At 33.5% G+C, this 13712-nt stretch overlaps 2 protein-coding genes across 4 annotated transcripts in view; one reads left to right on the top strand and one right to left on the bottom strand.

The window, feature by feature from the left end:
• LOC129794585 (trace amine-associated receptor 1) overlaps window positions 1-13712 on the bottom strand; it is a 115371-nt gene that overhangs the window by 99823 nt on the left and 1836 nt on the right. The window contains exons 2-4 of one of the 3 annotated variants that reach the window (XM_055835372.1): window positions 13332-13476; window positions 1157-1191; window positions 872-1054 (exon numbers count right to left, since the gene is read on the bottom strand). The gene's annotated coding sequence lies outside the window, so the exon portion shown is untranslated. Of the gene's footprint in view, window positions 1-871; window positions 1055-1156; window positions 1192-13331; window positions 13477-13712 lie in introns of those variants that run through there. The other 2 variants (XM_055835371.1, XM_055835374.1) reach the window with 2 other exon arrangements.
• On the top strand, window positions 1195-10000 carry LOC129794575 (protein O-mannosyl-transferase TMTC1-like). The gene is given in 9 exon segments (XM_055835329.1): window positions 1195-1286; window positions 2876-3624; window positions 4130-4381; window positions 4499-4617; window positions 4620-5118; window positions 5525-5689; window positions 6147-6260; window positions 6371-6714; window positions 6798-10000. Coding segments are annotated over 8 exon segments (2346 nt in total). The 5' UTR covers window positions 1195-1286; window positions 2876-3310; the 3' UTR covers window positions 7337-10000.

The raw sequence follows: 13712 nt of genomic DNA, 5'->3' as shown, positions 1-13712 counted from the left end.
TGTGTGGAGTGTATGTTGAATCTATGTTGTGTGACTGTTGTGTGCGCTGTGTTGTCACCTGTAATGAGTGTGTGGAGTGTATGTTGTGTCCGGGTTGAAGGACAATAAAATTTTTGAACTTCTTCGTCCTTCTAAATTCACTGGATTGGAGGAAAACTTGGAATTTTCACTTTGTTTTTGTGTTGGCACGTTTGTCTTCCTTGTGTGGTTTTTTCCGGAAGTGACTCTGACAGTTTTGGCATGTTTTTGTTTTTGTTTCGTCTTCTTCTTCTTCTTTTAATTGCTGTGTGGAATTTATTTTGTGACGCATGTTTGTCAAATTTTGTGTGCAAAGTGCGTTAACAAGGGGTAATATCCTAACAGACACACATTCTACTACACCTTTTTCAGGACACCCTCGCTGAATTGTTTCAGTCAATATCAAACTCGGGCTTTGTTCGGTAACCCAAACACAGAAAATTATCCTCCTTTAGCACCCATTATTGAAATTTTGGTGTGTAAAGACAGAAAAAAAGAGAAGAAAAGTGAACTTTTTTTCCACGGGGTGGTGTTTAAACGCACCCCAAAAAAATATAAAGTGAAGTCTTGAAAGTCTTGCAAAAAGTATATTCCTTCTTACGGCATACATACTCCTGTATGGGATCTATAGACAATATATTAGCCAAAGAAAAAAATCCCATACAAGTGACTCAATGGGAAGTTGAACGTTTTTGTGCACATACATAAATATATATCACATAGAATTTTCTCAAGAAGGCATGGTGCAAAAGAAAAATCCCAGTGAACCCACCCGGAAGTCCAAGGACGCAACTTTTGTGGCCCATTGGTGTTTTCCTCAGTTTTGCAATTGATTTATTTTCACATACTTTACCTATACCGCACCATCTCCTCTATACCACCCATCATCAAAAATTGTAGGCCATCGCATTCACCATCCGTTACTGTGCGCGAAAAATTATTGTGATTTTATAGGTGGGTGCTGTGCTGTGCTAAACGTGTGCCCCCCAAACAGTGCGTGCTTGTATCAAGAGCGAAACAAATGGAGGGTGACTTCCTATTAAAATAATAATTGCAACGTTAGTCCTTTTACCATTCTGATCTCATATACATAGCAGTGGCAAAGTGAATATACATTACATACATGTATATAACGTACCCACTTCCTGTTTCTCTCGATATTGCCAATTTTTCCTGACTCCATGGAACATCCGTGTGGTGGAGAGTATGCGTAGCAGAACCGAGCCAATTGTGGGGAGAAAAAAAAGGACGAAAAATTAAACAATGAGGTGATTTCTCTTTTCTCTTTTACCATCCAACAAACAACACCAAAACCATTTCTCGAAACAATAAACAAAAGGTGAATCTCTCCTCGCATATAGCATACAAAGAACAATAACTATATATGAAAGTCATTGTCAATTTCACCTTTTTTTTTTTGTTGAAAAAAAAAAGTAAATTGATGTGAATAAGAAAACGTTAAAAGAGGTGTGCCACAGAGAGAAAAAAAAATTGATGGAAAATATATGACAAATGGGATGGAAAATGCGGAAAAGCTATAACATTGTAAAGCATAGGTCAGGAATATTTAGGTCTGCATAGGAATATCTAATAGCTGGACTGTGATAATATATTTTTTTTAAATATTACTTTAATAATATAAGTACCTGCAGTAGTATTATTTAAAAATTTGAAATCTTCAATTAAAAATGTTTTTTTTATTTTTAATGTATGTAATTGTTTGTTCAAAGTCTTATCTTAACTAATTTACTTATAAAATTGTACAAAAACTGAGATTTTCATTTAATTAATAAATAGGTACTATACTCTAATTATCTAGCCACAAGACACATTAATAATTACATAACTTAATAAATTATGTAGAAATATAATCGAAATCTAATATTTGGCTATTTATTTTTTGATATAAAGATCATGTTCAAAAAAAATGTTCCAGAAAATATTTCAAGATAATCTTGGTAATTTAGGAATATTTCAAAAATCTATTTCCTGATTTTCCCTTTTTTTGGTCGAAGAATAGGACCCATTGTACATAACGTCAATCCAATAAGTTTCAATAGGTTTTGGTATCAATTTTGATTTGTTCCCACGATGGAAGGAGCTTTTGGCATCTTCTATAGCTCAATATTTCTTTTTTTTTTGGTATGTTAAACAACAATATACATAGATACCCAAAAATATTAATGGGAAGCGTGTACGATATAACATTACTAATCCTTTGAAATTTTATACAATTCCACACCCCTTATCCTTATTATTGTTATTGTTTGGGGGGTTTTTCAGTTGCTTCTCATTGTAGCATAATATTATATATATGTAGTACTTATATGTAAATGCCGTGAGAGGTAAATTGGTCGCTCAAGCATTATGTGACTCTCTCATGGTACTGTCTCTGCGATATAATACAACTTGTGTAGAAATTGACGCGGGGACGTGGGAAGGATGCTTACTCATTAATAATACACCAACCCTATTAATAATTTATCATGTACGTGAATCAAGAAATTGTTCTGGGTACCCCAAACATATAACAAATTACATCAATTATTTTTCATCTAAATACTTTACATACAAATTTCTCTAAAATTTTCACACTCAGAAGAACTATAGGATTGAATTTATTTAAATAATTCGTTTATTTTTTTGTTGGAAAATCCTTGTGAATTTCTATCCTTTTCTCCATTATCTCCTGCACTATAAATAGTATGAGACATTTCATTTTTGCGAGATAATTATTTCATTTCAATTTTCATGAGAGATACAACCAAGAGAAGGATGAAGTTGTGGTTGTAGTGTTGAAATAACGAATAAAATTGAACAAGTTCTCATATTCTTTTTCTGTTCATATTTCTTTCAGATTCCATGAAGGAAAAAAAAATAAAATGAGAGAAGAGAATCTCATGTAAAAAAAAACTAATAGGAAGATCATACATATATGAAGAGAAAGAGCCAGTTGGTAAAAAGAACATAGAGGAAAAAAAAAATAAATGAAGCACACAGGACGATAGAGTCTGTATGAAGATTGGACCTCATGATGGTGATGATGATGGAAATAAATACAACATGGGTGCTCGTTGTGAATAATTGCACGAGAATAAATGAGAGGAAATTAATCGATTAGGTGGGTGAGAACAACACCTATACGGAAAAAAAGTACGCTCTGGTGCGTCCCACCGTTTCTTCATCTGCCAGAACCCATCATTATCCTCGTGGAAAAAAAACAAGTGCTTGACACCTCACACTAGGTGGGGAAGAGGTGTGAGCCAAAGAAAGGAAGTACCCAATCGTCATAATGAAGAGACGATTGATTAATTCCAGCAACATCAATCGTAATGGGAATGCCGATGAGGATTGGTGTGAGGTGACAGATTTCCTTTTGGATGGCTGGCGAAGTCACCTCCTTATCCTCCTTGTCACGCTCATTTGCTATGTGAATGGCTTACGGGGTGACTTTGTACACGATGACATACCTGCCATCACTATGAACCGAGACGTCCTGGGACACAATCCACTCTCCCACGTCTTCCTTAATGACTTTTGGGGCACCTCAATGGGGGACGTTAACAGCCACAAATCCTACCGACCACTCACAACACTAACATTTCGGTAAGTTATCCATATCACAAATTTCCAACATACAATGTATAGTACACAGTACATTATAACAAAACTTTATTAATACCTATGGTGAATTGAAAGAATTCATCAAACTATTGATATTTGTATAAAGGACAGAGTTGAAAAGTTATAGAATTCATAAAAGAGAAAGATTAATACTTTTATTTTTACTATTTAATTTCAACTGTAAAAAAAACAAACAAAAAATAAATCCTTTTAGTTCTTTCTTCATAATTTATCAATCTTCCTGCATTAATTAGTTTTCTTTTCAACTCTGTTGTGTGGCAATTGGAAAATCATAGTTTGGTGTTTGTTTAATAAATCCCAAAAGAAACACTCACACATCCCACCCACCCAATTCGAGGTATGTCAACCAACATGCCTTTGGGTACATACATCCGGGAAAATACCTACACTATGTATACATACATATAATGTCAGGCAGGAAACCAAAAGAGAAAAAGCCATGTATGGAAATCTTCTCCATTTGCAGCATAAACTATTTGATGTTTGGACTGGAGCCACTGTGGTTCCACATGACCAATATCCTCCTGCACGCCTTCGTGTGTATCCTTTTCAGTCGAGTGTGCTCCGTTGTTGCCCATCTCGAGAGGAATTTCGCCACAATGGCCGGAATTTTATTTGCTCTCCATCCAATTCACACAGAAGCTGTCACAGGAATTGTTGGACGAGCTGATGTGTTGGCTTGCGTCTTTTTTCTCTTATCCCTCCTAACATACCATGGGTAAGTATTATAATATATAACAACAACAAAGCTAAACTTCTATATTTTCCGCATGATATACCTTATATACCATGACTTTTAATCACGAAATTAATTATTTTTTTCTTTTATTTTCAGGAAATGTGAAAAATACCAAAACTTGAGTATTATCCTAGGTGGCCTAAGTATGCTAGCAAAAGAAACAGGAATGACAATATTCCTGGTAAATCTTGCTTATGATACATACAAAAATTGGCCATACTCAGGAGATCCATCACTGATGTACGATGGACAGAGGAGAGTCAACAATTTGCAAAGAGACTCCTACGGACTGGTATTACGGTGATGATTCTTCTACTTCTCCGTATTGCCCTACTTCAAGGTACTCTGCCAAAATTCTCCCTTCAGGACAATCCAGCTGCCTTCCATAGCAGCTTCCGCGTACGACTTCTCACATTCCTCTACTTGGCTGCCTTCAATTGGTGGCTCCTCCTATGCCCAGTCACCCTTAGTCACGACTGGCAAATGGGATCAATTCCACTAATGTTGTCTGCCTCAGATCTTAGAAATATTTTCACTGTAATCGCCTTTCTCGCGCTCATCCTTTTGGCCTTTCGCGGGGTAATGGATTTGGATACTCAGCGGCATACACCACTAGTCCTGGGATTTCTTCTCCTCACACTACCTTTCCTACCTGCCAGTAATCTCGTCATTACTGTGGGATTTGTCGTTGCAGAGCGGATACTCTACATCCCAAGGTTTGTTATTATCTCTCTTTTACTACTACCAAAAAAAAAATCTTCTCCCAAAACTTATACCAAAGAAGCTTTCGACAAAACTTCATGTACAAAGATTTTATGTATCTCCAAAATAGTCAGGTGAAAGTTTTGGCAGTTATAACAAGAATAAACTGAACACATACGATTACAAAATACCTACAGTGAAAGTTTATAAGAACAAATCATTGTTTGGGCATTAATGCAATTTGCATCATGAAAGAACATTTACGGTTTATACTTTAGCAACAATTTTATGTTATTAGAAATAAATTGATGTAAACAAAAAAAATCAAGAATCTTCATAGGTTTTACTTTTTGTTGTAACCCTAAATAGCGCGTTATGCTATCTCCATAAACTAACAATTCTTTTAAATTATCTTTCTAGCCTGGGAAGTACTCTTCTTGTGGTCTATGGCATCCAAATTCTCTGGCAAGTGCTACCAAGATGTCGAAAACTAATTGCAATGATGTGCTTTATATTAGCACTTTCCGGATGTGCAAAGACAATCGTGAGGAATAAAGACTGGCTCTCTCGTGAAAGTCTTCTAAGGTAAGAATTTTTCCTTGTTTTCTTTAAATTTTAATTGATCACGACTTTTGCTAAAGTCAAAATAAATGTAGAAGTATCTCTCAACAAAAAAAAAAACTTTTTATAAGAAAATGTTGTTAAAGACTTTTTTTATTAATTAATTCGCAATGAAATGTTAAAGTAGCGTACAGAGAAGTGGGTGTAACTAGTAGAGAAGTTTTCCTTCGTCCCAAGTCCCATATATTATTAACGATTTAACTTTTCACATTGAAAGAATTCAAAACATTTTGAGTGAACAGCAATACGAAAGTTTTTCCCTTGCCAAACACTTCTTTGCTATTTCTTTATTATTCGCATGAGGAAGGCAGTAAGTTATATTGTGAGATTAATACCAAATTAGAAGAAAATACAAAAGAAACTAAATGACATTTTTAGATTAATAACTTTTGAATTTATTATTTTTTTTTGTAAATTACAGATCTGGCCTTGGTGTTTTACCACATAATGCCAAAATGCACTACAACTTTGGGAATTTTCTTCGAGACTCATTGAAGCCAGATTTAGCAATGGTACACTACGAGCGTGCACTCAGGTTGGTGTTTTCCTCTTTAATTTTTTTTTTAATTCAAATAACATACAGGAAGAATTTATTTTAAAAAAAATATATTAATAATTTTTTCTTGCCTTCTGTAACTACAAAAGTTTATGGCCAACATATTCAAGTGCCCACAATAATTTGGGTACCCTCGTTGCAAGCCCAGATGTGGCGGAATTTCATTTCCTTGAGGCCATTCGGTACTCATCAGACCACGTGAATGCACACTACAATCTGGGAAAGCTCTATAGACGCACAAATCGCACAATGGATGCCATACGGATGCTAGAGCGATGCCTAATGCTCGAATCGAGATTTGTGCCTGGATATTTGGAATTGTACAAACTCAAGAGTGGCCATGAGGCGGGAAGACTTCTGAAGAATGTGATAAAATTATCCCCAAGGAATCTCAATCATCTCTACCTGTACGGCAATTGGTTGCTGAATAACAGTGAGTATATAGCACCAAAGCTTATTACTTTTAAAGTTTAAGTTTTATATAAATTTGTAATTTATTAATGAAATTCTCCACAGATTCTCCCATACAAGCTCTGGAATTCTTTCTGAGAGCTTTACGATTAAATAAATACCACCAACCATCATTTCTCGGAGCGTGTCACACCCTTAGACAGTTGGGTCAGTTGATGCGACTACAACAGCTTGTCTTTCGGTGGCACATCATCCTGTACCTGAACCGGAACACCCACAAACCACATCACACCGATCTCTATTTGCGAGAATGGCAAATTAAGATGGAGCTAAGAAGTCGAGCTAAGCTCTACGATAGCCGCCTAATGCACTCAACATCCACCACGTGTACCCCTCTGCATGCCACCATTGAGGGTGGTAAACAATTCAACTGCAGCCGTTCTGATCGTCTGCTACCCATACTCCGTGACACGCGAATAGCTGTACCAACGGAACCGAGTATCGTGAATGCAGGTGCTTCATGTTATCGCTACTGGCGCATCCGGAAGTGGCCAAAGGGCAAGCAACGAAGTGCAAAAAGCAATCTTGAAACAACAGACAGTGTTGTGCCACTCCTTGTGTCCAGTGTTCTCGATAAACTATGAGTCTGTAGTGAAATTCTCATGCACATAGTGCAACATATTATGTGTTTTGTGTCAGTAGAATGACAGCATAAAAAATCTCACGGTGAACTCTACATTTTTCACATCGATCAATTGATTTCTTTTCTGTTATAGTAAAACTTCGCCACCACCCGTAAAGTTTATCTTCTGAAGCTGAATAAAACCGAGAGATTATCTGATTGTGCAAACTTTTTGCTGATCAATCAACTGCGCCAAATTAAAGGAAAAAAAAGAACAACATGTATGCATCAAAGTCATACATAAGAGGACAATTAATTGATTTTTATGGACATGCAAGAGAATTCCAAAAGCAATAATAAAATATAAAATATATCGTCGTGAAGCAACCACCAAAAAACAACCCATAGACATGGAGGAAGATTTTGGGGGTAAGCTCTTAAATCTAAAAATAAATGAAGAAGAAGATAAAAACAACCCAACAAATTTTTAGCAACGAAAACATTGAGATAAAGAAAAGAAAGTGAATATGTTTTGTCACAAGAAGGAAATTAATATGTGTAGATATATTATGTACAGAGAATCAATATAAGTATTATTGGGTTGTTGATTTCAAATGAGGAAACATTTTGGGTGGGAGTAGGTATATATTTCTTATAAAGATGCACCTCTGCTTGAAAGCGTCTCACGATGAAGAAATTAAAATAAAAAACAAACGAAAAATAACCCCTTAAAAACCTAAAACTTCAACTCAATACAAAATATATAGTTAATCCATAAAGAATATTTTGAAAACCTTATATTATTATGTCTTTTACGTTTTTTTTTCTCTTAGAAACCCATTGCAAAAAAATTGTTTAATTGAGAGAATTCTTAAGGATTTTCTTATTGTTATTTTTAAGAAATTCTTTTCACAAAAAAAAAGATTTTAGAATGAAAAAAAAAAGTTTTAGCAATTTTATAAACAACGAAATTTTTTTCTTGTTTTCATTTTCACTATAACTTGGCAAAAGTCATCTAATAAAGTCAAAAATATATACTTATTTTAATTTTATGAATTTCTTTTCGCCAAAAAAACTTCTATTTTGAGATTTTTTACGCAACAAAAAGTTTTTTTTCTAATTTAAAAAAATATTTAAAAAATAAATAAACTGAAAAGCAATATGTCTAAATTGTATAATGCGAATATAAGTATTATTTTATCACTTTATAGCTAAAAAGTGATTTAGTAAAATATTTTATTAGTGACGTTTTAAAAGACAAGAGCTATTGATAAAAAAAAGAAAATTTCTATAATTTTCTCGTTAACCAAAATAAAAAGCATATTATCTATAGTAAATTCCCATTCTATGCAAAAAATAAATAAAAGAAAGGAAAGGTAAACATACACCATAATAAAGCAATAAAAAAATCCACCATTTAGAAAATCGAGCTGAGTGCTAAAGAGCTTTGATTTTTGCGTCAAAAAAAATAGAAATAACACGCAGAGGTATACAACAATTAAAAATAGATTACACTAAACACCATAAAGTCCCATAATATTTAATTAATCCTATCAAACTAAAGTAAAAAAAAAATAAAGCAAAAAATTCGCACTAAAAGCCTAATGATTTATAAAATGAGAAAAAAAATGAAAAACATATCGAGCTGTAAATAAATGTTTATGGTGCAAAAATAAATTTAAAAATAAAAATATTTTATAAGAATTTGCATGAAGTACAAGACAGTGTTGTTGTAAAGCCAACAAAATACTTAAGAACACAGCTCTGATTAAAATATGGTTTCGTCTTTAACGTAAAAGAATGTAAAAACAGTTTTTTGAAGAAAAAAAGTCTTTTATGTTTTAATTTTAACCAAAAAAAAAGAAAAAAAATCAAATCAAGTAAAAAATATAATTTTTTAATACACCACAAAATGAAAACTTTTTCTTTATCAATTTCGGACCAATTCAGGGCAAAATTCAAAGTTATCACACTTTTATTTGAAAAAAAAAACTTTTCTTTGAAATTAAAGATGATTGTTTTTTTTTTAATTAAAACTATTTTTAATTAAAACTAAATATTATCAGGCAGAAACACCAAAATTGTAAAATATAAAATGTAACATGTAATTTAAGAATATTTATGTTACTTTTGTAATTAAGAGATAAACTAAAAAAAAAATGGGGGAAACTGAAAGTATTCTTTATCTATTACAAAATAAAGTTATTGTGGAATAAAATAATTTTAAGAAAAAAATAGGAATGAGGGAAAACTACATTAGAAGATAAATTAACTATTTTATTATAATAAAAAAATAAATGAAAAAGGAGAAAATAAAATCTAACTCTATCTAACATAAAAATAAGACATCTCTATAAATATTAAGCTAAAAAACTCATCCTTGTAGATCTATAACAAAATGCATTAGTCTGAGTGAGTGAGAGAGAGAGAGAAGAGTAAAAAAAATTGAAGAAACTACTCACAAAGGGAACAAAATTAAGAGAAAAAAATACAAAACAAAGCTTGAGAGACACCCTGTGCTGGCTTTCAAACTAGTATATACATATAATACATTTTACCAACTTCAATTTCCACGCATATATGTATGCCAGAAAAAAAGCAAAAAAAAGACAAGCGACGAAGTAAATGAAAAACAAGTGAAAATAATGAGAAAATAAAATGAAATATGTTTCATATTCAGAGGAAATGTTCTTGTCTTATTGTGCGGGTATTTGCCTTTTGTATTCTTTTCCTTCCTTTTCTTTCCCGCTCTTGGTCCCAGAGTAGTCAACTTCGGGGCCGCTGTCCAAAAAATATAAGTATGAAAGCAGCCACACTCCTTTCCTCCATCCGTGCAAAAGGGGAGGAAGAATGCTATGCTTTAGCGGAAAGGGGTGTTTGATAGACAATTTCCTGGGGTGAAATTCAATTACAAAATTGGACATGGGGGTCATATTGAGGCGGCAGGTATGAGGACTCCATTTATAAACGTGATTTTGAAGAAAAATGCAAATGATCGATAAAATTTATTATTAAGTCTGGCCTAATTTTTCAACGCTAAGCCTAAGTTTCTTCCCAATTTGTAAAGCTAGATCTAAGTTTTTTTTAAGTAGGCTCTAGTTTTTCAACCTAGTTCAAGTTTTTCAAGATCTGACTCTTTAGGGTTTTAAAATGAGGTCCGATTTTAATGGAATTGAATGCATTCTTTGAATAATTATTACGAATTTTAATATAAGAAAATGATCATAAAACATATATCTTGATCGTCTTATATTTAGTTACCTATATATTTAGTCAAAATCCGAAAAAAGAAGGGTATGAGTGGAAGAGATAAATCGAAGCGAAATGACTTTGTTTGTGTGTCAATCATCTGGTTGAATAATTGAGAAAATTCCCCTCTTTTACCTCGCTTCATTACCCCTGTCTCAATAATAAGTATGAATTGGTAAATTTTTCTTATACCATTAATGCTACACCATCCAAATCATTCGGACTGTCTTTGCTGCTACACAGTGTACCTAAACCTCAATCACATCGCACCATTTTGTATATATAGTTCGCAAACAGTGAGTGATGCCAAAGAATGGCGAAATTCTATTATATATTAATGGGTTTTGTGGCAATTGCCATGTCCGTTGTCCTTGGGAATCATCACCAACACGGTATTGGGACTCAATTTACCACATCTGACCATAAGGAAGCTGATATCCATGCGCTGACAAGTGTGAGTTTTATATGTGATTTACTAATTTATTCATCAGAGGAGCTTTCATCTCTCCACCCACATATGTATAATACTTTGTAAGCTTCCTAAGTTCATTAAGCTTAATTAAATCAATTTCATGTTGACGTTGTAGGTTTCCGAAGAAATAGACGGGATTTCACATAGAACAAAAAGTAGTGGGAAGAAAGGTGAAGATACAAAGGAAGACACCACGAAGACACATGCAGAAAAATGTGGGAAAACAACCAAGGACTTCGATGAGGACTACGAAGAAGGAGAACACAGTGATGCCCATGAGGGACATCTTAAGGCCTACCACAAAAGTAAGAAAGCCCAGAAAAATGGTAAAAGTGAAAAAGGCTTCTCACAGAGCTTCAGAAAACGCGAATACCGGAAACTCAATAAATTCTTTGGGGATGCCCACAAGGGTGGAGATTACAACAAATTCGGATCTGGAAAGTCTAAGAAAAATTCACAATCCTTCGCTAAGGATGCTGGAAAGCACAAGAAGCAAGTAGCTGCTGAGGGAAAAACGAAGAAACCATAAATTTTGATGCTAAACATCTTATTTTCACTTTGGAGACCCTTCATAGCTATATTTTTTTTGCTATCAAAAGAGAGAAGAGAGTTGTGCAATTCAAAAGCATTGCAATTTTTTTTTGTGTTATAATGTAACTGAAAGCTGTGGAAAAATATATAACTATATAGATATTACATACATGAAAATTTGCATGAGAAAAATATTTCCAGTTCATTGTCCTCGTGAAATGGGGCCAAATTGTTGTCATGACTCTTTTTTCGGGGTGATACCACCGAGAAGGAAACGAAAAGAAACATTTGGCAATTTATTTGCACAGGTGATGGAGCCTTTAGTTCTGCTTCCCTTGCTTGCTTTACAAACTCTTTCGCTTCTCATGCCGAATTTTTACAAATTCTTTTTTTTCTTGCCCTACAAAATCACTCAAGGATGATGAAAAAGGTGGAAAATTGACCACCAAATAGCACCATAGGCAGAGAGACAAACATATGACTTAAGAAATGACGATAAGTTGATTTTTATACCTCCCTCCTCCTTCTCCTTATTTTTTTTCTTATAGATTACTTCAGGTGTTTTTTTTTAATCAAGTTAAATATTCAAAGAATAAAATAATAGAATTGATAAAAAATGGGGGAATCATCAGTGCGGATGACATCCCAATTTTTAATATTAAATAATTAAATAATAGGTTAAAGTTAAAGGGTTAAAAATTCTAATAAGGCTTCTTTTTTTTAATACCCCAGGAGCGTAGCCAGAAATCTATTCTTAGGGGGTGTTCAACGGTAAAAAATATTTGTGAGAGCAAACTAAAACGCAAATTAATTTAATAAAAAATCGCAAAGTCGGGAAAATTAATTTAAAAAAAGGATGACAAAAGTTACAGTTTATAGAGTTAACGAATAACGATTTTTGCAACCGAAACAAGAGCAAAATTGTTAGTGCAATTCAAACGTTTGATATTTAATTTATCGTTTAAACATTGTATTTTCTAACAATAAAGATTTTCCGGGTTTTTTTCGTCGATTAAATGGGGGTTTCTCACACAGAAAAACTCACGTTTTCAAGAGCTTTTGACTGCGTTCGAAGCCTTCTTCAGTGGCTACAGAGAGAGGGAATTTATAATTTTCGAACGTTCGAAAATCTCATTTTTGAAATTTTCTCGTGTAATTTTTTAAAGAAAAAAAAAGATTTTATTTCAACTATTTAGAGGTACATATAACTGAGAAATTTACATAGCCATACATGAAATTAGCCACATGCCGTACATATATAATGGAGAGATTGCCTCATCGAAAAGCCAATAAATGCAATAATTTTTCTCAGACTGATCAAATGATTTGCACTTTTCATGAAGAGATTTCATAATATAAAATTCCCCCCATGAAAATTGCATCTCACACTATATTTTATTCCTTTTGAGTTTTTTTTTTATTTCTGCTTTAACAATTTATACAAACAATGTATATGGCTTTTCCACATACATATTAAAATACTTTTGTATGCCAAAAGTGATCACAGTTCTGGAACATTGCCTATTCAAACACTTTAAACCGCACCACGTATACGTGCTATATATTTCGATATACTTTCGCCGTGTAATTGTGGTGATCGCACCACGATATGGCGACAGCATAATTATTCAATTTGGACTTTTCGGTGGTGAACTTGCATCTGTATCGTGTGGCCAATTGACAAGAAAAAAAAATAATCCCACCCATGGAGCTTTTTAAGAAAAATATATATGTATATGTTATTGGGAAGGAATGGGGCTCTTACCTCAATATTGGTAGTAGTAGGGCAGGGGATACAGCTTTTTTTGTCCCCCTATAAACCAAGTCATTCTGAGACAATTGTCACCATTTCTCGTGCAACTTTCTTTCCTTTCGGTTGAAGATTTTGTAGTTAAATTCCCCACAGAATCCTAATACAAAGAAAGTTTAAAAAAAAAAATAGAAACAAAGATTAAGTTTTTTTCATACAGTTTTATCGAAAAACTCAGTTGAGTAAAGACAAAAAAAAGGATGTGGGGTGATAAATTCTTTTGGTGTTTTATTGGACATTTTGTGGTGTACTCTTGGATTACCAGTTTAGCCCATGGAAGTGCATTGAAAGTCAGTGAACCCCTCTACCTGCATGTTGGTAGTAAGGACTCCGACT

This window comes from Lutzomyia longipalpis, chromosome 4, assembly GCF_024334085.1.
Source record: "Lutzomyia longipalpis isolate SR_M1_2022 chromosome 4, ASM2433408v1".
NCBI classification, from domain to species: domain Eukaryota; kingdom Metazoa; phylum Arthropoda; class Insecta; order Diptera; family Psychodidae; genus Lutzomyia; species Lutzomyia longipalpis.
The sequence above is the reverse complement of the archived record's forward strand: the minus strand, read 5'-3'. Positions and strand labels throughout refer to the sequence as shown.